The 24,711-nt window shown below is 41.3% G+C and overlaps 2 protein-coding genes across 4 annotated transcripts in view; one reads left to right on the top strand and one right to left on the bottom strand.

Moving 5' to 3' along the window:
• Positions 1 to 2,378: 2,378 nt before the first annotated feature.
• On the bottom strand, positions 2,379 to 5,023 carry LOC117449548 (uncharacterized). Of its 3 annotated transcripts, none has more exons than XM_071204736.1 (4): positions 4,842 to 5,023; positions 3,792 to 3,986; positions 3,633 to 3,703; positions 2,379 to 3,513 (listed from the first exon to the last, which is right to left on the bottom strand). In XM_071204736.1, exons 2-4 carry the CDS (start codon positions 3,811 to 3,813, stop codon positions 2,473 to 2,475), a joined length of 1,134 nt encoding a protein of 377 aa, XP_071060837.1. In that variant the 5' UTR covers positions 3,814 to 3,986; positions 4,842 to 5,023; the 3' UTR covers positions 2,379 to 2,472. The 3 variants fall into 3 exon arrangements, with proteins under 3 accessions (XP_071060837.1, XP_071060838.1, XP_033943208.2); XM_071204737.1 differs by lacking the exon at positions 4,842 to 5,023 and adding an exon at positions 4,399 to 4,495; XM_034087317.2 differs by lacking the exon at positions 4,842 to 5,023 and having other exon boundaries at positions 3,628 to 3,703; positions 3,792 to 4,342.
• A 14,809-nt stretch (positions 5,024 to 19,832) lies between these two features.
• Positions 19,833 to 24,711, top strand: part of cxxc4 (CXXC finger 4) — a 34,825-nt gene continuing 29,946 nt past the window's right edge. Inside the window, exons 1-2 of the mRNA XM_034094226.1 lie at positions 19,833 to 20,122; positions 22,119 to 23,045. Of these exons, the coding sequence (XP_033950117.1) occupies positions 22,233 to 23,045 (813 nt within the window). The 5' untranslated portion in view covers positions 19,833 to 20,122; positions 22,119 to 22,232. The remainder of the gene's footprint in view (positions 20,123 to 22,118; positions 23,046 to 24,711) is intronic.

Genomic DNA, 24,711 nt, shown 5'->3' on the forward strand with positions numbered 1-24,711 from the left:
TCTCACTCCAAGGTCTGCAGTCGTCACTTCGCTACGGATCAACTAATAGAGCCAAAAACCCTTGATGGCCGTAGGAGGCTTGTGAAAGGTGCTGTACCAACTTTGTTTGAGTGGAATCACTTCACTGCTCAAACACCGCGGGGTAGTGTTTGGGAGAGAAGGGAGCGGCCCACTGAACCAGTCTCTCGGGAGGAGCAGGAAGAGCACATGGATGTCCGTGACCATGATTACTGCTCAGCCCCTGAACCAGCTTCACTGGACATGTCCTCTCAAGCTACAGAAGACAACTCCAAAACAGTGGAGGATCTGCAGAAGCAACTGCAGGAGTTAAGAGTCCAGCGAGAGTTTTGATTACAGCGGTTTGCTGGCTCCGACGACAACATCCGATTCTATACCAGGTAATGTTTTGGCTAAATTCTATCCAAGTTTTTGAGATGGGTTAGCTTATAAAGAATCCTGTTTACCTGCCGTTTGACTGCTGACTATATGCATGCAGTGTTGGAATAAGTAGGCTACTCAACTTAACTGAAGTATAAGTACAAATACTATGGTTTGAAAATACTCCTGAACTGAACATGTAGAATCATAAATCATGTGTTTTTATAAGTAACTAGAAACTATGAAGGTTAACTAAATGTGGTGGAGTAAAACATACTAATACTAACAACATACTGATAATACTTTACTACAAGTGGAAATCTTCAAAACCTTACCAAAGTAAAAGTACATGTCAATATCCACTGCGTTTCTCCCAGTTGCACACTTAAGAATGAAGAGTAAAAGTAGTCATTCTGTGTAAAATGTTCCCTTTATGTTTTAGATTATTACTGCTGCTTTAATGTAGTTGTTACATGTTACTGCTGTATATTACTATACCTGCACCAAGTGCCTTCTTAATCAGTCTATTTGAATTGTAATGTATTACAGCAAACAAGAGGAAAGCATTAGCCCATGTGTGTCAGTTAACGAGTCATTAATGACTGACATGTGTCTTTTGTGTACAGATTCCCGAGCTATAACCACCTGATGGCCTTCTGGTTTTTGATTGAGCCTTCCATTTATAAAATGGTTCGTGTCAAAAGAGCGATATCAGCTGCCAAGAGGAATGAAGAAGTGGTTACACACGCACGTCCATCAACGGTAGGCTACGTTTCTTTTAACACACACTCTAAACACAAACTGAAGGGAAAATGTTTCTCTGACATTTCATTGCTTTTGTGTTGGCTAAAAGGCTATAGTACTCAATCATTTTTGAATACATCAGAGAACTAAAACAACTTAATGTTTTTCCCATCGTGTGCTACTCTCATGACATTAATATAGTACCCTTTTTTTGTTTTTATCTTCCAGAGACAGCTGCTTCAGCCAATTGACGAGTTCTTCCTTTTTCTCTGCTTCCTGTCGGTGGGTTTGAAAGAAAGGGACCTTGCAAACCGCTTCAACATACACCAGTCCACTGTGAGCCGCATCATTGCAACATGGACAAGTTTTCTTACAACTTTATTGGGGTCACAGTGCATCTGGCTTACACCTGCAGAAGTTCAAGCCCACCTCCCAGAGGCCTTCAAAGATTTCCCAGACACACAGGTGATCCTGGATTGCACAGAGCTGAGGTGTCAAACACCATCCTCACTCCTCCTCCAAAGTGAAATGTATTCTACATACAAATCTCACTGCACCATGAAAGCCCTGGTTGGCATAGCCCCACATGGCGCAGGGACATTTGTTTCCAGTCTGTATGGTGGTTCTGTCAGCGACAAGGAGATTTTCAAACAGTCTGGAATAGCTGCGTTGTTGACTGAAAACATGGCAGTGATGGTAGATAAGGGCTTCCTGATCAGCGATTGCTGCAAATGCAAAGTGTACTGCCCACCTTTTCTGTCGAAGCAGAAGCAAATGCCGGCCTATCAGGTGAGGGAGACACAGGCCATTGCCAGACTGAGGGTTCATGTGGAGCGTGTCATCAGGAGGATAAAAGAGAACAAACTTTTTGATGGCGTCATCCTCCTGTCCCATGCCTACAACATAAACCAACTGTTTGCAGTAGCATGTATGCTGTCAAACTATCAGAACAAAGCACTGGTGAGGAAATGGGTGAAATAAGACAAGATGATGACACCTGTGCAGGTAGCTGTGATTAAGCTGGGTGAGCACACCGTGTTGCCTGACACACGCTAGTGTTTTGTTTGAATAAATGGTAAATAGCAAATTACAATGCGTTGATTTCTTACAAATGCAATGATTTACTATTCATTACAAAAAAATCACTTCACTTTATTGTCTTTTTAAATACAATTGTATATTTATTTACATATATGAAATGTGAACAAACAAACAATATATACAATATATATCAAAAACAAAATATTAAATTCACATTTTGTTGTCATTCAGAACACATGATTGAGGGATTGCCTCCTAAAAACAATGGCGGCTGAGCCAGGGTCTAGCAGCTAACTGCTCACAGAGTTATCAATGGCTGCAGTGCCCACTACTTTTGTAATGACAGGTACTTCGGCATGTATGTGTAAAAAAAAATAAGTCTACTTTTTCTCTGATTGCTCTTTGCACTTCTGGATCTGTGTATATTCTTTGCACCAGGTAGTCCTCCTGTGCCCACACTACAAAGTCACACCACTGCATCCCAGACACAAGAAGTTGACCCTGTACTTGCCAGTAATAGGCATGGCTTTTCTTGAGCTTAGGGGAGCCACATTCCATCTGCACATATTTGCAGTCGACATAATTTGGGACATTGGGACATTTGAATTCAACAAGGCCAAATTGGGGATATTCTGTTGGGTCAAATACAACTCCATCAGGGGAGGCACCAAGCCAGGGCGTAGAGGGGTGAATGACAAGGCCACAAGGGGAGTAGTTCACGTTTGCCAGTCTACTGTATTCAGCTGCTACTGTGGGCTCCATCTCTGCACCTCTCCTCATTTCTGCAGTCTGCCTTGTACCTTTGAGTATTCGCTCTGCAAGAGAGTTAGCAGAGCTCTCACCTCTGACGTGACAAATCTCTCTAAACCTAGAGGCAGTAACCCTGGGTTTGCGGAGCAGATGCCACTCTGAGCTAGAGCTTTGCTCACGGGTAGCCTCCTCAATTTTGTGAGACATTTCTAAATCAACAGATAAGCTGTTAATATGCAGTTGCTCCTCTTCTGAGCACACCAGCGGTAAATCACATGGCAAGATCACATACCCCTCTATGGGCAAGTGGGGTGTTGGTGGTGTGTCAGTGTGAAGTGTGGTGTACCGAGACGTCAAAGCAGGCATCTGATAGGACAGAACACTGCCCTCCTGCACAATCCCGAAGGCACTTTCCACAAGGGGCTTGTCAGGTCTCATGTTCATTGTGGTCACAAGCGGTCTGTCTTCAATGCTGAACGCTGAGTATGCCTCCGTAACTCTGAACAGGCAGGGATCTGGTAATGGCCCCACCATGCCTCCGTAACTCTGAACAGGCAGGGATCTGGTAATGGCCCCACCATGCCTCTGTAGAATCCACTCCTACAAAGAATGGCAAAGACAATATAGCACATTAATGTGACAAAGGTTAGGAATACAGCACCAGAATTATGAATTTAAAAAACACAGGAAACACAATTTTCCAGCTAAACTGACCTTACTCCAGTCTGCACCATCCTATTTGGTACAGGCTTGGTGAAGACCATGGAGTTGATGGCCCTGGCTTCACACCCTTAAGGAAAAGACAAGTACTGTTCGTTGAGTCACTTTAAAACAGAAACTCTGAAAGATTACAAGTATTTGAACCTCATTGAAATTACCATTGTTCGCGGCTTGTGCCATTGCTGTTCCGATTCAGTACAGCTATGCACAGGTGGCACAACTGACATGTTCAGTTCAGTGTAATGTGCTGTTTGGAACAGCAATGCTACTGTGTGATTGCACAAAACAGTTCCTGCAACACAGGAGCACTGGTTGTGCGTGAGCACCACTGGTGATGAGTCACGAAGCGTTATCTAAAAAAGAGAGAAGAAATACTAGTGATTAGTAACCTCACTTGTGGTAAATGAGCCAGGAGGTTATGAGTAGAATTATTGGTTATTTTTACTGACCCATTATCCTAGAAGAAGCATGTATTCCTGAATGCTTAGTGTTACCCTCTTACCCTACAATACCACAATGAACTTTCTTTGGAAACTAAGATGCCTTGAAAATTGTATTAAAGCAGTTTTGACTATATATTTGAACCCCCATACTTACACATCCATAATCAATGTAATAATATCTGACCAATCAGCTGTGATAAAGCAGTAGGACACTGTAGGACAAGTAGGACACTGTTGAGATTCCCTTAAGGTAAACTAATGTTTAACTGAACTGAAACTCAATAAACAGGGGGGGAACACAGTGGCAATGTTGCCTGCCTACACTCAAACTGTGTGCTGTCTCGCTCTTCCTCATTGACCTGTAGCACAAGGCTCTCACGCTGACCTGCCCTGTCAGCCTGTCTTTATTGGACACTGAATGAAAAAAAACAGAGCAACAGCGTTAGATCTATACTCACTTCAAAACATCTATGGCAACATTGCTTTACAAAAGCCGATACCATTATGCAGTGTGGCTAACAACAAGACAACCTTGGCTAGGCTATAAGGCTATTAAACGATAGTATTTGTTAGCAAAATGGCGAATGTTTTAAAGAATTAACACCAGAAACAGTACATAGCGTTACCCAGAGCCCTATAGTAGTCTACTATAGTAATAGTATAATAATAATAGTAGTTATACTATAGGGCTCTGGCGTTACCTAGCTTTTGACAGCTAACGTTAGCATAACCCGGAGCATAAGCTAGCTGGTTAGTACCTGTTACCTTCATAGTTGTGTATATATGACGCAGCATATCATTTGAAGCCTTTATCGAGTTTGCTGGCTGGGGCTTTAGTCGTCCGGCAAATCCGATGAACATCCGACATTTTTAATTTCGGAAGCTCTTGTAGGCAGCGGGTGTAGAAGGTCGTCATTTTTCATCAACAGGAAATGCATCAGCAGCTCTGAGTAGAATGCGGAAGTGACTGTGCATGTAGCCTATTGGCCATCGGAATGTGTGGAGTCACATTCCACAGCTCTCCCCCCTCCTGTGATCCCCCGCACACAGAGAAAGAAATATCAAACATTTAATAAAAGTGAAAAACAATGAACAAGACTTAACGTATTCATCATAATTAATTATATTTATTTCGTTTGGATGTAGGTGATCTTCTACTATATGAACATTTTGGACCCAAAATCACAACATATATGTAAAAACAGATTTTGAAAATGATTTTATTTTTCACAACACAAACATACACAACGAAACCATTTAAAAGCTGGAAATATATACATGGGAAGTGACTATGATAATGTGAAAGTTTGATTGAGGTAGCATGGGATTTCATTCTGATAAGGCAAAAGTGTTATTATAAATATAATACAAATATATATATATACACATTATGTACAAAAATCTGTTTTTTCTGTCTTTATCTGTGCCACGCTTCAAAGCGGTTTCTGTCAACTACGACACAGAGGGCAACATCACAGATTCCTCCTCCTCCATGTCAAAAAACAAGCTTAAAGCTTGACTCACGTTCAGAGTTCTCTTCATCATAGTTGAGTCTTCAAAACTCTAAATATATCTAACTATATCTACATTTTCAATGTTTGTTTGTCACTTTACTTCAATCGCAGTCTCCCGCAGCCTCTCTTCGTCTCCCGCAGCCTGTCTTCGTATATCTTCGTCTCTCTCCATTTCCCGCCGTCTCTCTTCGGTTCCCGCCGTCCCTCTTCGTCTCTTTTCGTCTCGTTTCGTATCACTCCGTTTACCTGATTACCTCACCCCTTCCTGGTAAATACATCCTGTTGAGCAGAATCTACAGTTTCCAGTATTTTCCGTTTCGTAAAATGATAAAATACGGCGAAAATATTAAAATATGTGCTTCCATTATTCATACTTCTGAAATATATCTGTATTAACTTTATATCATCGTATGTCCGTGTTTATTGGGTATTTGTGCATGAAACAAAGACTGGCATATAGTTTCGAGCCAGTACTTTCGACAGAAATACACATATACATCCTGTTGAGCAGGATCTACAGTTTCCAGTATTTTCCGTTTCGTAAAATGATCAAATATGGCGAAGATATTCAAATATGTGCTTCCATATTTCATACTTTTGAAATGTATTAACTTTATATCACCGTATCTCCGTGTTTACTGGGTCTTTTTGCATGAATCAAAGACTGGGATATACAGTAGTTTCAAGCCAGCACTTTCGACAGAAACACACGGCAATGTTGTCCGGACTGTTGTTTTTATGCGGCACCGGCTTGAACAGGTCATGTGATCTGATCACGCCGGCGTGACGGTCGACTCCAAAGGGTTAATATTAAATACATATAAGTATTTTTACAACTTGTATTTAGAAATACTCTGTTGTAATTATTGATGCATACATGTGTTCATCCATTTAATGTGGCATCTGCTATAATGGGGTTAATGTATGATATTACTTAATAATACAATACATTATAATATATGATATGATAATTACATTTTAGTTTTATTCATTTCTTATTTCATAGTTTCTCATTATTATTATTATTTTTTATCGCTCATCTTATTTTTGATTTTATTAATCTGTGTGAATCTGTGCTGTCCTGTTTTTCACTCTCACCCTGTTGCTGTTTGAACTACTGAATTTCCCCACGGGATTAATAAAGGTCCATCTTATCTTATCTTAATGTATAAGTTGATTTACTTCAATCTACTGTACAATATTACAGGAAATATACTGCATAAAGCAAACTATATACTTTATTTGATCTAAAATATTGATGTTTCTACAACACCCATTGTGTATTTTGTGAATGAAGCGCCATCTCATGGTTAAATCCTGTAATTGAACAAATGGGGAAATTGGGCAACGCCCTCTAGCAATTTGGCAACACCCCCAGCCCCTGGCATCCGCTGGGCTTTTGACTGGGACACACCCTTTTGAGTCTGATCTGGAGTGCTACATCTGTAAAAGGCTTCTGGGTAAGCAGCTGTAAAAAGTAGTGTTTTTAGCCTCGACTTAAAAGAACTCAGCGTTGGTGAGTTGTAACACCTGTGTTTCTATTGGCTATTGCTGCAACACATTGTACGTGATAGGCTAAGGGGAGGGACATCTTTTAGCAGTTGACCAATCACAACAGAGCCGGCCAGCTAACCAATCAGGGCAGACTGACTGATCTTTTTTTAACATTAAATCAGAGATTTGTCAAATCTTTCATGGGCGCAACCCTCATACTCAGCTCTGCTGCTCATCCCACAAATGCTTGTTCCTCACAAATGTGGCACCAGTTGAAAGGTAAGAAAACAGGCTTTCCAACGGTATAAGATGTATTGCCAAGAAGCATTGTTACAACCAATAAATAATCTACCAAACACACATTTCTTTACTTATATATAAATATGTCACAGTAGATGCACAAAATACAATTATGAATCGGAAAACAAGCATAGTATGTCCTCTTTAAAAGGTCCCTCAACTCACTCTCTTGCTGTCATCTAATCTGAGCATTTATTCATTAAATACAACAACAAAATACATCCATATGCAAAGGACTACGAGTTGGCTCAGTAAAGGAAAAGTAGCCCCCTAGCAGCACAATCACTTTCCTTTCCTTGACCTGGGGCATGTGTCTTGATAAGTCGACATTCTAACTCAATTTGCATATCAAGTTGTGATATGCTCCGATAATGCTGAATGGAGATAACGAATACGCTTATTAACAGCAGGTGTAAATGCATAGGCTTGCAATCAGATATCATTATAGCCAACCAAGATACAGATCACATGCTGATACCAGGGGTAAATGGAATCTTTAATTAATTGGTCATAATTTAATACATTTGTGACAAAATTGCAACATCTTGATAACCAGCTGTTGTACAAAAGTAATTCTGTAACTTCTGATTGTGTCCCGGCCACATGTAAACACATGAGTGTAACCAGTCTGGGTGCAAGCACAATGTGGTGTGAGCCGTTTTTAACTGAGTCACACCCTGAATGTGACTTATAGACATTACGGACGCTTCCAATATGTTTGTGTTTGCTTAAGCTGTTTGCTCGCCCTCACTGACAGCTGAGCATGTGTTTGCACACATGAACACAAAACCAAAAGTGTCCCCAATCTCAGGGACACTTGGAATAGAATCACTTGTCTGATAATCTTTGTTTTTTGTGTTTGTTGAACAGATTATTCTTCAAGTGGGAAACTGCCTCGGTGTGTAAAAAAAAAAGACACTTTATATTGACAAATGTTCAAACATTTCCAGGTTCTAGATCTATTGGAGGTCTTATGACAAGTTATTGTTTAATGTGTATGACTGGGTGGGAAATACATGATCCTTGCTCTAAAATCGATATAGTTAAAGTGGACCTATCATGCTATATTTGAAAAATATATTGTAGGGCCATACCTATACAAAACATGTCTGTGAAGTTTTTTTTTCAAAATACCAAACAGATCACCCATTGTAGCCATGCCTCATACTGATCACACCCCTCTTTTGCAGCCCTGTTAGAGAAACGCGGATTTTGGGTCCTTAGCTTGAAAAAAAAGAAAGAAGAGGAGCTCATGCCTGATCAGAACTCTACCGGAGATAAAGTTAAATTCCGTGATAAAACGCCATCCTGTTTAAACCACGTCAAGGATTATTTCTGAAATAGTATGGAGCTTAAATGCTTTTTCTCTTGCGGGTTTATCACAAGGTGAGTTCTTTTTTTATTTCCTGCTTTTTAAAACACATGTGCTCTGAGTGTTAGCGAGGCTTGCTAATGTAAACAAAGATGAGATTACGTCCAAAACACGTCAGGCATTGTTTCTGACAGCAACTTTCTGTGGGTCCGCTATGATGTCAGAGCGGATGGAAATCTGGATCAGCTCCGTTGTAGCCCCGTTTTTAGAGATTTGGGTACGGAGGAAAAGAGAGAGGGTTGTATTTTCTGACGCTGCGTGAGTTCTCTGACACGCCAGGGACACATATTCATGTATAAAAGACGTACAAAAGTGCATTCCTTTAAGTTAGTAAAAGAACCAACTTACTAAAATTCATATGATATAAACATGAGAATTTGGGGATTTTATAAAAGAGTCACTGGCAAGAAAACGTTGAGAAACTTAAATAAGTAAAAGTAATGTTTTTGCGTTGGTTAGCGGCAATAATGTGTTGGTGTGAGATGGATTACAGCTGCCACAACAAGACAATGATCAACTCTGTTTGACACTAATTTCCAACAGAGCGCAGGTTGGCGTTTTATAGACACCTAACCGTTCCACCACACACACACTGCTGTTTATGGTCTCTGGTCAGTTTAATACCTTCTGACATCCACCAAGGATCATTATTGTCTGAGTGTTTACATTCATGTAGCAGGACAGCCCTGGGATAGGTGAGAGCAAATATTGATTGTGGGCGTACGGTGGCATTTAATTCCAGCTGATAACCTTTGTCACCTGCAAATCCTGTCTGGAAGCAGCAGTCATGAGAGACGTGTGCACTCGAGCCAAAGATACATCTGGTCCTCACAACGCTAAAACTATAAAGGATACTGTTACACATTTTGTTCAGCAGGATCATCTCTGCATGCTGTTAAAGTGATTATTTATTGAACAGTTAAAATCTAGTTTTGACAAAGTAAAAGTTCTAGTGAAATAACAAAAATCTAATAAAAGTATAAGTCTGTTCATCTCACCAACAGATGGACATTAATGCTTGACCGCGGTGAATACTGTTGATGAACACCAGTATGTAAAACATTAGCTATTTTTGTTATTAAAGGAATGGTCCACTCATTAGATAATTAATCAAAACTTCAGTATTTAGTGAAACGTTATGTTTAAACCATACCCTGAAGAAATCAGCGATATTCCCCGGTAAATAATGATTTTATAGCTCTTTTTTATCAAGACCTGTATATTCCGTCTGGCCGCCGCCATGTTTGCCATTTTCAGTAGTCACGTGATGGTCGTGACGTCATCCATGCGTTCACTTTGTCAACACACGGAAACATGGTGGAGTATTTCAGTTCGGACTCGTCAGCAGAGGAACAAGTTTTGACCAATGTGAAGAGATTGGATGGGGGAATTCAGCCATACATATCAGTATGACAATACGACACCCTCTGTCCTAAGACCCTCACATCGTACAAGGAAAAACTTCAGAAGAAAACCCACAGTTTAAAGGGAACATGGGAGAAACCTCAGGGAGAGCAACAGAGGAGGGATCCCTCTCCCAGGACGGACAGACGTGCAATAGATGCCGTGTATAAATTGAAAAGATAATACATTTGCAACATAGGTAGTCCAAATGTTTGGAAATGCATGTGTGTATAATGGGAAGATGATATAAGATACTATATGTATGCATGTAGTACCACCCTTGCTAGCGATTCCCTCTCTAGTTTAGCATACTCAGCTTCGTTGTCCCTGGCCATAGAATCACGATTTTATGGGGCCGGAAAAACTGGGGGGAAATACACACTAGCCGGTACTACGCTATATGGAAAGGCCACCAAAAACTGTCCTGGCCTGGACGTTAAAACGGGGCTAGCCGCTGCAATGGAAATGCGCTATAACATACCTTATTCTTACTCCGAGCACTACTTCTGCTCCTCCGTCGCTTCACACTTGCAGAGGGCGATTTCTCTACTGGCCGAACTGGTGTCCTGGTCGGTGATGACACCAGAAAGACCGATGGTACTGCATCTCCATTGAGTAATGGTTGTTCTTTAAATCCCATGTTATGTTTGATCATACTCTCAGAGTAGTCGTCCGGAAATGTGAAATGTTCGCTGCATACATGAGCCTGTAAATCTCTCGGTTCGGGCCGGCCACATTTCGCTAGCCACTGCCTCCGAATGTACTTCTTATGCTTACCTTTTGGCAACAGATGGAACCGAGCATTCTGTGGATTGTTCCTATCAGAATTGTGGCAATATTTCGCGATACAGTGAGGCATATTTGAAGAGAGAAACTACAGTAAATAACATGGAGATCAACGTGTCTTCGAAAACCAAACGCATGGATTACGTCACGTCCGGGAAATGGCGGCGCCCACAGTGTTGATGTTATTTCGGTATATAATCAGTTTAAAATCACTGATAATGTCATCGGATTAAAAAAAAAAAAAGAGAGAGAGAGACTGGCAGAGACTGGTCTGTTTTATCGGATGATAATTTAAAAAAAATGAGTGTCATGAGCATACCATTCCTTTAAGAACTAAACCTGTCACATCCATATACAACTCAATATTAACATTTATAAAACTGATTTAAAAAACACCTATGGTTTCGTTTGTTGTGCTCTTCACATTCTGTTGTCAGTAGATTACACACTGATATGTTGGTTTTAACAATGAAATGATATAATACTCAAAGGGACAATTTGTCTGCATAATAACCATGTTCACCTTTGATACTTTAAAGGTTCTCAATTTAGCGTTCAGAGCACTAATAAAGCATGAAGTTTGTTATATAAAGATATGTAGTGGGATGTGGGTGCTTGTAAGTCCTTGTTTTTGTGCACCACTGGCTAGCTAACAGCCACCCTTTACTGCGATCATAAAGCGGTAAATTGAGGACTTTTAAGTACATTAAGGTCGTAAATACCTTTTGTATTTCAATTTAAGTTCAAATGAGCACATAATGTCCTCTTTAAGATATTGAATCTTACTTGAGATGGAGCATTGACATTGTGGTATTGCAACTTTCACTTTAACTGAACTGAATGCTTCTCCCACTGCAGATCACATTCACATAAATGTGTAATTGGTTATTTCTCAGGCTGCAGATTCAAGAAAACACACCTAAAAAGACAGTTTATGTAACACACTCATATACAGTGATGGATGGATCTGAACAGAGAATGCAAATGTTACATTTCTTGAGGAAAAAAGAAAGTGAACTTGAAATAATAAAACAAGAAATCAGTGTCGTTCCTTCTTCCGAAGTTTGAATCGCAGATGCATCTACACAATGTGACTGTGCACTTTCATTCATGCAGCTTATGCAGACGCAGGGCTTTCTATCCACATGTCACTTGATGTTTTTCTGTGCGAGGTGCTGTCATCAGTACCAGACTCTGCCAAGAGTCAGCTTTCTCACAGCAGAGCTACTAACTGGATAATTAAGGGAGCGCTATACACTCCAATTAGCAAGCGATGGGAAAGGGAGGAGGGATCGCTCGGCTGTATCCGAGGAAAGTAGCGTAAAACCGGGTGATACACATCAGATCGCAGCAAAGGCTAATGTGTGTGAGCCGAGGGCACTATACATTACAGCCTATAGGAGGACATGAGTCAGGTCTCTAAATAAATACTGCCAAGGTTGCTGCTGCACTGTGGAGCATCACCGCCAAAGCCATAATCTCACACGGTTTATTTTCCTAAGTTCCTCTCTGTCTTCACTCTCAGTCTGTCAGTGTCTCTCTTCCTGCTCTGAAGGCCTCAGAGGAATGCTGTTTACCATAACAGTGTGTGTGAGCCCGTCTGAAACACCTCCAGGACACACTGTCAGGCTCCTCCCTTCTCCTGGTCAGATTTATTTTCTCTATTATTCCCTCGACAAACAACTGCAACTTTATGTTTTCTTTGCATGCAAACTAAAATATATACATCCTGCAGGGGCCTGCAGGCTCTTAACACTTTTCAACAGGAAGTATACAACATGCTTGTTAAACAGGTGAAGATAAAGGCTTATCCCTCCATTTCCACCTTGTGTTTTTCAACAAAGTAAGCCATTTGACATCTGTAGCAGCTAAATCATAAATAAATTAAACTGCTATCTGCACTAAATAGCTATTCTCAGGCAGGGAAATTATCCAATGTCCAGGTAAGTACGTCCGTTGTGTGTTATACTCCAAGATCGAACAGGTTGATGACAATGCCCTTTGGTTTTCCTGTGGCTTTCCCTGGTAAAAAAACATATGCCACTTTTTGTGCGCCAATCCCACCTCCACCTGTCTCCATTAAACACCTAATCACCCTGCGCCCAAAGCTGCCTATAAAATAAAAGCATAAAAAAATACTTTGACTACTTAAATAAACACTAAACAAATATACTGTAGATTTACTATGAACGGAAACTGCAAAACAATACATGTTTGACTTTTAAATAACACAAATCAATGTATAGGTCCCACAACATCAATGTAAACCACCACTATGGGCCTTAGGAATATTGTGATGGACATTTATTTGACGGTTTTCTGACTCCACTGACGATTAATGAATAACAATAGCCTGCTCATTAATCAATGTATGTCCCAATGTGCACTTTGAGGAGGATGCGCTACCACTTTATGTAGGATTTTTTAAGATGAATCAGTCAGATGTACTGTTCACAATATACACCTCTGACTTCAGATCCCCATCACAGTCCTGTCACCTGCAGACGTTTTCAGACGACTCTACCATCGTGGGCTGCATCAAGAGGGATCAGGAGGCTGAGTACAGGAGTGTGGTGGACAGGTTTGTGGAGTGGTGTGGACTAAACCACCTGCAACTCAACGTCACAAAAACCAAGGAGTTGGTGTGTGGATTTTAGGGAACAGAAGACCCCCCCGACCCCAGTCACCATCAATGGAACAGAGGTAGAAATTGTGGATCACTACGAGTACCTGGGCGTCTATATAGACAATACGTTGGACTGGACTAAAAACACAGACGCAGTGTACAAGAAAGGTCAGAGTCGTTTGTTTTTCCTAAGGAGACTCGGATCTTTCAATGTCTGCAGAACCATGCTGCGTAGGGCTGAACGATATATCGTGTCATGGCGATAACCGCGATATGCGCATGCGCGATATTCACACCGCAGGGACGTGCGGTTTTATTCTTTTTTTTTTTTTTAGTGTCTGTGAGACTGTGTCTCAGGGCTTCTTAACATTTATGAAACTATTAATGTGTAACACCAGATTAACGGGAAGAATCTCAGCTAACTGAAGATATGAATCATTTTTACCAAAACAAAACACCAGGGTAATACCAAGCCTCTGAATTGGTACTAAGCGAACAAATGCTAACGCACTTTAGCACAGCATTCAAAATAAAGATACCCTTATTACTTATCGACACTGCACATATAATATATCTGATTAAAGCTGAGACTCCACAGATTATTTAAGTATAGTATCATCACTAAGCGATCGGATCTCGCAACAGGGGAAGCAAACACAGACATCACAACACGTACCTTTACGGAGCTTTTACGGGAGATCGTCTCACCGTAGCTGTCAATCTGATCAAAAGACGTGTTCAATGGCATTAAAACGACAACAAACGCGGCTGAATCGGTTGATCCATAGGTTAATAATGTATCTGTGGCTTTGAAGCAATTGTTTATAATCCATAATTCCATTTTTATGTAAAGATCGGAGCACAAAAGTTAGCTGCTAATGGTAGCCACCAGAGTGTATGCAGCTTCCGGTTTTGGCTACGCGTCACTCTCACTCCTTATTTGTTCATGTGTTGGTGTGGGTAGAACTTCCCCTCGATTCCATTGGCTCTAGCGGTTATAAAAAGATTTCATTCCCCAAATGACCCCAGAAGTGTTTTTTTTTTGCTAAATCTCTCTAAAAAGGTCAAATTTCACTTGTTTTGCATCAATCTTGATACAAGGTACTTATTATATGTTGTACTTTGGATTCCTCAAGTTTTTAGTCTACTAACCCATCATCCAAGGGTAGTTTTCACTATAAGTAAAAAATAATGTTCTAATCCTTCATCCGGTTAAATATAGTTAAAAAAAACGCAATATATATCGCCGGGGGGGGAAAAATCACAATGTCCGTTTTTTTCAATATCGTGCAGCCCTAATGCTGCGGATGTTCTATGATCAGGAAAAGCTGGTTCGGTCCTGGGAGTAGAGCTTGAGCCTGTGCTAGAGGTGTCAGAGAGGAGGATGCTGAGGAAACTGCTCAGCATCCTGGACAATAGCTCTCACCCCATGTATGCCACTCTGGAGGCCTATCGGAGCACCTAGCAGTAAACTGCGAGCACCGAGGACGAGCACCACAGAACTCCACAGGAGGTCTTTTCTTCCTGTGGCCATCAAATTTCATAACTCCTCCTCCTTCTGCAGGAAGGAAAATTAAACTATAACACCATGTGCAATATTAGGTTAATGTCATAATGTCATAATCCCATAACATCTGCAGTTTTAATATTTAACCAAATTGTATTTAGTACGATGAGAAATTAGCAATTAGTATAAATAGTTTTTAGTATTTGACATTTAGTATTTTACTTGAATGTGCGATATGACTTGTCACCAAATGACTGCTACCTATTCTCTACTGGGGCACTAATACGTTTGTATTTGTATATTGAGCTATTGCATATTGCATACTTTTATTAAGATGTATCTGTATTATCTGTATTGTAATTTTGGAGCAACCTGGCAAAAAGAATTTCCTTCGAGATTAATAAAGTTCTATCTAATCTAATATAATGTATACATTCTGTTATTTATTTTGTATGGATGAGAACAATTGTTGAGATGTTAACAGTATGTTTGGCCATCAAAAGCCTCCATTTAAAACTAAAGACATACATAGATATAGGGCTTATTCCCATCCAGTTTTGTGTTTATTTTTTATATTTTGAATTGATCAATTAGTTGTTTAATTAAAATTGCGGGACTTTCATATTTCACGAGAAGAGAAAGCTAGACTGGATGTATCTTCACAGTTTCTTGTGACAGATGTGAACGCAGTGCTCGCATCAAATTGAGACGGGTGAATCAATGGATTCACACCATCACCCCTCAAACACCCATGTCTTATGACTTGGCTCCTCTGTGATTCTATTCCCATCGACTAAATGCGGGCTACATTTAAATCTCGGGTCATGGTTATTAATTACTCCTCCCAGTTCAGTTGAAAGCCGAGGGAAACGGGGGGAGGAGTAGACGCACGGGGAGCGAGGCGGGAGCATGCATGCAGGAACAAAGGCCCGCCACGAGGGTTCATGCCTCCCACTGCTAGAGACCCACATGCTGCCGTGGATCTGCAGACGGAGGTTAGGACCACCTAGGCAGATTTCCCCTGGGGGCTATTATCGCCCGGAAGATAAAATGAGTTTCAGGCAGAGGAGCTTCCACACACACAGATGCAAAGGGTCTGAAAGTGCAGGAAACAACGCTTCAAGGATGGTTCCTTTTTTCTTTTATGTAACTGTCAATCATGTCTAAGAACAAAAGGGCTGATTCATCATTATTTTGTTTTTTCACATGTGAATTTTGTGGTGTCAAAAGAACATGTGCTTTTATTGTAGTGTTAAAGGGGCAATGCAGAATACAATTATTTATATCACAGGAAGCAAAATGAATAAAGTTAGTGTTGTATGGTGACTGTAGTGTTTTATTTCTTGAATAACCTTTACTCTTCCCTTATATATTAAATACAAGGACTATCGACTGAGAAAAATAAACTAAAGTAAGAAACCATCTTTAGCAAATGCTAAACTTATTTTCTTTTCAAACAATACCAGTTATGTAATTCATGTTTTGGAATAAGAAAACCTTTTAGAAAAGTTAGTTTACGTATTGCATAGCAGGGTTTTGTCTAAACCGTGTGACAGGGGCGCTGCACCCTCTGACTTTTGGCTTGCGCCCTCAAACCAAAATGCAGATTTTCCCCGTAAAATTTAAAGCCATCCATCCATCTTCTCCCGCTTATCCGTGGTCGATTCACGGGGGTATCAGTTCCAGCAGAAAGCCCCAAACTTGCTTTTCCCTGGCGACATCAACCAGCTCTGACTGCATTTTTTTTAAAGCGATGCCAGAAAACAATATTTCTGTTCATCAAAAACAATATAATTACAAAATCGTGTGAAATAGACCGTCACACGGCATAGACAGCTTTGTTTTTACGGAGCTCCGACGTTGAGTTGTTGTTTACGTCCGCGACGCCATCTTGTATACGAATATTTCATGTTCTCACGAGAATTAATATATCTTAAGATCAACGCCACAGTATTGCCCTCACACTATATCTTTCTAGAAATCCCCTGCATAGGCACATGTTATATGATGTTGTGCATAAGGAAATGTGTGTGTGCCTCCTTTAAAATGACTGAATGCCCTTACCCGCCTGATGGTGAATTATTAAAATGTAGGTCCCATGGCAACCGTCTATTTATTCTATTGTATCTTTTAAAAAAGCATTGGATGCAACTGAGTGTTTGTGCTGGGGTCATCTAGGACCCTTTATATTGGGGTTTTTAAAACCACTAATCGAAACAGAAAGAAGACACAATTGAAATGCAAATGATAGAATATAGCTCCAGTGAGATATGACAAAAGGTGTACTATGGTAGGATGAGATTTGAACACAGATGAGGAAAGATATGTGCACTCAGGCGTTGACAGACGTTGACAGACCTGACTGTATTTTATGAAGTCTTCACGACTCCAAACCTAAAACCCTTATATTTTGACACTTACTTCTGTCGAACTGTTTCTGTTATCACGCCCACTCTCCACCGCTGCTGCCGCTTTGTGGCTTCAGTGACGAGTATCTGTTGCATTCCTCAAAAGTATTTCCAGGCACGAGTCGTTTGTACGTCTCCACACTCCCGATGATTGACAGCCATTGAAAGAGCGATGATCTGACAGCTGTTGAAAGAAGATGAGGACGTTTTAGGGTCAAGGTCTTACATGTCAGCTCAACACAATCATTAAAAACAAGACATAAGCCCACATTATATGTCATTTAGCTGACTTATACACTTTTGAGGTTTAGTATTTTGCCCAGGGACACTTCGGCATGCTGACTGCAGGCACTGGGGATTGAACCATTGACCTTCTGATTGGTAGTTGCCCATTTAGCCACCAACACCCCCACATTATAAGATCAGCATCCTTAGAGTTAATGATGTATCAGTGAATGTCACCATTTGAGTGTGTGGCATATGTAAAAAAATAATCAAAACTGAACTCAAATATCACTTGTTTATGAACGAAATGTCACTTCTAGACTAAGTTAAGTATAAACAGATCGTAAAAAAGAAAAAAAGGTAAAACATTTAGCGTGGTTAAAGTCTATACCTCTTCTTTGTCCTCTCCATTGCCAGCTCTTATACATTCATCAAAGTGTAGCCCTCAGCAGCCTATAGGCCTGTGTCCCAGGACTCACCTGGAGGGCTGCGTCACTTAGAGATGTGTCAGTGCTGCTGTCACTGTGTTTACTCTTAGAGCTCAAAGTAGAGCTGGGATTGTTTATTCCTCTGTGGCATGATGTCATTTTAAGTGATTTATTGATTTGATTCACTTGACAGAAAAAATAATCTGCTAATTGTATGTTTTTACGCTAAAGTACCAACAATTTACTGGTATAAGCTTCTGATCGAGCTGCAAATATAATATTTCCAGTTTCTTCTTGCTTTGATATGTGATTATTGTTGGGTTGTCTACATTTAGTGCAATAAATAGCTAATTTGACATACATTTAGACATCAGTTTGGGCTATAGATATGTTTTAATCCAATAATAAGAACAACTTTAAAGTTGTTAATCTTTTTAACCATCTGCATGCATTTGTAGCTGCAAGTGCAATCTAGACCTTAATCAGTTTAATAAATGACCACCAGGGCCGTCCCCTCCCGATCATGCAGACTGCGTGGGGCCTCACCTTGCGGAGGGGGCCTCACCTTGCGGAGGGGGCCTCACCTTGCGGAGGGGGCCTGAACTGAGCCGAAAATGCGGCGCACCTATGCGCTTATGCGGCGCAATTATTGTGGCGCGGCACGGTTTCGCCGCTGCAAAGCTCCAGCATTATGGTGTTTTACTGTACAATCTTTTCTAGTAAGTTTATGCAAATCATATAACAAAATTACACTGTAAGTGTTTTTCTCTAAAAAGTAGCATATGGTTACTAAAAGCATTTGGTAAGGATGTGAATGAGTAATGCGCCTCAGTATGGAGTTACAGAGGTGATGGTCTGATGTTAACTTTTTTTTTGCTCAACTCCACCCTGAGGCTCATAGATAAATGCTGATGTGGGAAAAAATAATCCAGGGATGCTGCTTGGAGTAATAATTTCCTTTTAAGTTCTTAGTTTATAGGCTTCAACATGAATGAACACACACACACACACACACACACACACACACACACACACACACACACACACACACACACACACACACACACACACACACACACACACACACACACACACACACACACACACACACACACACACACACACACACACACACACACACACACACACACACACACACACACACACACACACACACACACACGGAATAAATGTGCCATGCGTGGCCGTGTTGTCAGCCTGTGGGAGCTGTAGGCTGGGTGGCCAGCAGGCGGGATTTATAATGGTGATGAATCCCGGAGGTCTTAGTAATTATGGCTGTCGCTGGACGGAGAGGGGGGGCAACCCAGCGGAGGCATTTTATCTTAATCACAGCTCAGCTCCATTCAAATTAATTTGACAAGTTTCCCCAATCCTTATTAAAAGACGCATTTTACAAATGACAACCCCCTCGCCTCCTCCCTCTTTAAATGCCTCGTCATGAAAGGGATATAAGAAAAAAATATTTGCTGGAAGAAAAAAAGAGGGCACTATAAGGTTGCAGAGATATTTCCCGGTGATATTCTCCCCCTGCAGGGCGCCCTGAGCCATCCATCCCTCCCACCTCCCGAGTGTTTCTATAGTAATTTCCAGCCAATGATCAGTAGGTGTCCACATCCCTGCTTCCTCACCTCAGCACCAATCAGCCACACACAGCGACAGGAGGCACGAGCGCAGAGAGCAGCAGCCACACAACACAGAGGAGAGGAAACACTCTGCGATTTCACCCTTTTGGCTTATTTATGCACTTTCCATAACACTTTTTTTTTTAACGTGACAAGAAAGTCGATAAAAATGCTCCTTTTGTTTTGAGCGCGCACACATACACACGCTCTCCCCCGGCAGCTCGTGCAGTCTCCTCGCATCTTTGCGTTATTATTCCCCCACGTATCGCCTCGCGGTAATGTGCCGTCACACGGTCGCGAGCTGGTAGCACCTTGGGAGCTCTTCTCAACAGGAACCCGGTAGGTGATGCTCTCCCTCTTCCTCCCTCTCTCTCTTTCTGTGTCCGTCCATATTTCTGCCGTCCACTTGCATGCGTTTTTACCTCCTTTCCCCCCCATCCGGATTGCGTGGCTGCAAAGTGATCCATGCAATGTCCGATTATTCTTTATAGGGTTTTATTTTGTCTTCTTCCCTCTTCGGATTATCTATGCATGACCTTTGCTCTGAATATCTGCCACAGAGTGTAATTAATGGCATCGCGGTGCAGCACAATGGTTCGTAATCGGACGTGGCGTTTTTTTTTTTACTTTTCTTTCTTCAATCTCCTTCCCGCACTCTCTACCTTCCTGCTCTCTCTTTCTATCTCTATCTCTCCACCTCTCCCTGTGTGTCTCTCCAGCCAGTATTGAACATTTCTGTCTCTCTAAACTTTGTTTACAGGCTGAAAATCAATGTCCGTGACTTGATTGCCTTTGGGCTGCGTATTTCGCTCCAGGGGTGAATTGATTAAGTAATAATGACCCTGAGGAGGACTGAACATTAAGCCGAGGAGGGTTTTGTTTACTGGTGGTTGCGGGTTGTTTTCGGATGTCGTCGAAATTGAACCTGCAGATCTGGTGTTGGATGATGGATAGGACTCTTGGAGGCACGTTTGTGTAGAAAAACAGGAATAGTTGACAAGAAACAATGCTGGGTAATTTAGTGCATATTAGAAAGTGCAGTGTGAGTTACATTTTATTTGTAAAAGCCACTGGAAGTTGGACAATATTTAGATATTTTTTAGGTTTAAAATGTAAGGTTTAGGCAACATTTTACCTGGATAGGTTAAAAAAGAGATAGACTTAAGTGTTTAGGAGAACTATAATGCCACCCATACGACCTCTCCAGGTCCATGTATATTTATATTTCTTTTTTTGAGACAGCTGCTGGTTAGCACCATGGAAGTGATTTGAAATGCTGTAGTGCTCCAGCAATGGATCAGCTTTGGCAATTAAGAGAGAAAGCCCAGAAAAAGGTAATGGAAGTAGGGGGAGATGTGTCTAATGGGCTTTTATCTGTGGAAACCAAATCCAGACACACTGGTGGTGGAGAGAGAGAGAGAGAGAGAGAGAGAGAGAGAGAGAGAGAGAGAGAGAGAGAGAGAGAGAGAGAGAGAGAGAGAGAGAGAGAGAGAGAGAGATGGGAAGGCGGGGTGAATGGAGCAACCCCACACATATACACACACACCTACACACACCATCCTGAGGCTGCTGACACTGTTGTTCTGGTCCATAATCTGGATGTAAACTCACCGCTGGCTATATGTGCTGTCATTGAGTAAATGTAATAGAGCTGACCATGAATGAATACCAGGTGCTCTTAAAGGCTGGACAGAGTCGTGTTTACACGGACCAAGCCACCTCTACTATTTGGATTAGATGGAAAATGTGAAAATATTAAACTACGTTCCTCCTGGCTTCCAAAGCAGATTATTTTTAAGAGTTTATATTGCCAGCCTAAGGTAAAAAAAAAAAAAATCTTTGTGTTTGTAGCTGTCATCTGAATCCTGGTGGGGCTCTGCTCTAACTTTTCAAAATAATGGTATTTTCGTTTGAATATTCAATTTGTATGTTTTGATGAAGCTTACTCGTGTGTATTCAAATGCATTATTCATTCTGTGAAGTAGACGACTGGACTTCAAAATATGTAACAATACCTTGACAAGACACCTTTAAAAGAAATATTGAAAACGTGGCATATTTTTTGAAGCATGCTAATTCTTGTTCCCATGATAATAATGTTGGTCTGTCACAGCTATCACGTTACTGTCACCAGATGAAGATCAGTTCTGACTATTTGTGATAGTAACATTAGAAAACGCACGGCGTAAACAATGTGTCAGGACATTCTTCAAATGTTCAGCTCTTATCTTGGGAGAAAAGTTGATGCAGAGAAATGAAAACTGATTAGGATGAAAACAATTGGTCTTGTTTGTGTGTAACTGTTGTTTTTTGTGTCTTTGTATTTTGCTTTTAGCACTGGAGAAGATACACCGGGATGGTATCACGCTGTTGGTAACCAGCTCCAGTTCCACAAAGGCCGGTGTAACCCCACTCTCTTCTCCTGAACACTGACAACCGTCCCTCAGCCATGGCGAACATAAACAATGCTCTTTGCATTGAACACGCAGATATTTCTCTCTTACAAAAGGATAATCTCCAGGATGTTGGATTAAGCCAGCTTTTGGATTATAACGCAGAAATGGAAAGGTACAGGTCTTTTGCAAACTTTTATAAAACCAATGGGGCATTTCCACAGACTGCTAAGATTGCCCGCATCACAACGCCCATTTTTCCCAGTGCCAGAATTGGCATGTCCCCTTGGAACTGCGATAACGCCATGCTCTGGGGAAGGAAATCAGCGGCAATAAACCCTAATAGGACCAGCATGCATAGAAATGACTCCCAGAGGCCGGGGAAGCCTGGCGTTCCAGAGACGCTGCAAATGGCAAATAATAATTTCCTCTCTACCTTATCCCCTGAACACTGCAGAACTTTAGGGGGAGAATGCATGAACAAGCTGAAATGCAGCGCTGCTGAAGCAGAGATAATGAATCTCCAAGAACGCGTTGGAACTTTTTCCGCTATCCCCGGTTTAGGGGGCATCTCATTACCTCCCGGGGTCATCGTCATGACAGCCCTTCACTCCCCCGCAGCCTCAGCAGCCGTTACAGACAGTGCGTTTCAAATTGCCAATCTGGCAGACTGCCCACAGAATAATTCCTCGGTATCCAGTGGAAACCCAGCGAAGAAGAAAAGGAAAAGGTGTGGGGTCTGTGCACCCTGCAGGCGGCTAATCAACTGTGGTGTCTGCAGCAGTTGTCGGAACCGCAAAACGGGCCACCAGATCTGCAAATTTAGGAAATGCGAGGAGCTGAAGAAGAAGCCAGGCTCGTCGCTGGAGGTGAGAACCGGGGCTCTGCTTCCCCTTCTTTTGTTATTATCCCCTTGCACTCCAAAGCATTAACCTTTTCATCCAGTCACGTTCTAAGCCCTTGAAAATTGTTTCCATGCCCACCCATGCCTGAACATCCCCCCGGCTTCTCAAATCTGCCTACCCGCCTTGCCTAATTGGCAGTAATTAGGGGTGTTTGTGTGGAGCGCAAGCTGAGCTTGGCTCAGACACCCCTAATTGCTGCCAGTCAGGCTGGGGCTGGAACGCATCCGAACAACCCCGAGCTTGGCTCAGCTCCAAGCAGGGCTGGGAAATGGTTTTCAGCAGAGAGCCATTCCTCTCTGCACCCGGTCATTTTAACCAATTATGGAAACCGTCTCTGGATGGGAGAATCAATATCCCACAAAGCCTCAGCCTCCGACCACCAAGAGATGGTGAGAGTGATGGCAGGGCTGCTGATGACGCTTCTCAAAACATAACCCAGGTTCTGTGTGGGGGGGGGGGGTGCACTGATCCTCTCCCACTGATCCTGTATGAATTGATTGTGACTATACAGTCGGGTTGAGATTAAATCATTTTTATATTATATTTGTGACATTGTGGCCAATTATGGATCAACCTAGGGCAAACTGCACACCAAGAGAGATGCAGTGTTTTTCACTGTCACTTCAGAAAGAGAAAAACACTACAATCTGGCTTAACTGACAAGCAGCAAGAGGGTTCATTAGGACACAATCAGAGGGCCGTGTTGTTTTTGAAGGTTCGTTTTAATTGATGTATTTAGGAGCTGACATTTGGTTAAGACAGAATATGAATGTTAAGTTGGGAGTATGGCTCTCTTCACCCTGGAAGTTTGAACCTGCTCAATGACTAAACATGAGGGGGGATGAGTCACCAACAAATGCAACCTGTGGGCCTTATGATTTGCTCATTAATTAAGTGATTACATCGAGAGGAACAAGAGGTTCATTATAAAATATCACCTAATCTACTCGTGGAAAAACACCATGTATGGATTCCTTTGTTTATTGTGAACTTCGGCCATCAGATTTGTTTTTGACGCCATGATTGATTTTTAAAGAAAACACATTTTTGTAGATTCTATCTATTCAAGTAATTTTTCTTATGTGTTGCTATGTATATAGTACTTGTGCCTATTTCAGAGAAATAATGTAAATATTTTTAGATTGAAATTGTACGTGAACGCTTAAAGTTTCAGCTTGTTCGTGAGCAATTTGTGTTTACGAGCTCAATGTGCAAAACATGTTTTTTAAATTGAATTCCCATCATTTCTGTCTCATTTACAAATCTGGTGCTACATGCATGTTTTCTGTCAAGTGACGCCCAGTTTGAGAGCCACAGCTAATATCCCTGATAAAAAACGTAGCTACTTTCCCCAAGCATCTAACACTCTCCTATTTCGCAAATGAATACAACTCCAAGGACTAAATCAGGTTCCTTTTTGGTATAAGTTTTGAAAAGTTCATATCAGGATGCAGTTTGGTAAAAATATTTACACAACGCAAACAATCGGAAATCAGTGTTTGTAAGAATCTGAATTTAATCTTTTTATAGAAACTACCTGAAACAAGATGACTTACATTGGACTTAAATAACTCAAAACAATATAAATTAAATGACCTGATCATGTCAAAGGAAGTCATATAGATTACTT

This window comes from Pseudochaenichthys georgianus, chromosome 1 (genome assembly GCF_902827115.2).
Source record: "Pseudochaenichthys georgianus chromosome 1, fPseGeo1.2, whole genome shotgun sequence".
Classification (NCBI taxonomy): Eukaryota; Metazoa; Chordata; class Actinopteri; order Perciformes; family Channichthyidae; genus Pseudochaenichthys; species Pseudochaenichthys georgianus.

What these genes read in the sequence shown, in the direction of transcription:
- LOC117449548 (XM_071204736.1), bottom strand. Translation starts at nt 3,813, where the DNA reads ATGGCACAAGCCGCGAACAATG. An exon ending in GGCACAAGCCGCGAACAATG is followed by an intron (nt 3,704 to 3,791) that starts GTAATTTCAATG and finishes CTTTTCCTTAAG; the next exon opens with GGTGTGAAGCCAGGGCCATC. An exon ending in ATAGGATGGTGCAGACTGGA is followed by an intron (nt 3,514 to 3,632) that starts GTAAGGTCAGTT and finishes CATTCTTTGTAG; the next exon opens with GAGTGGATTCTACAGAGGCA.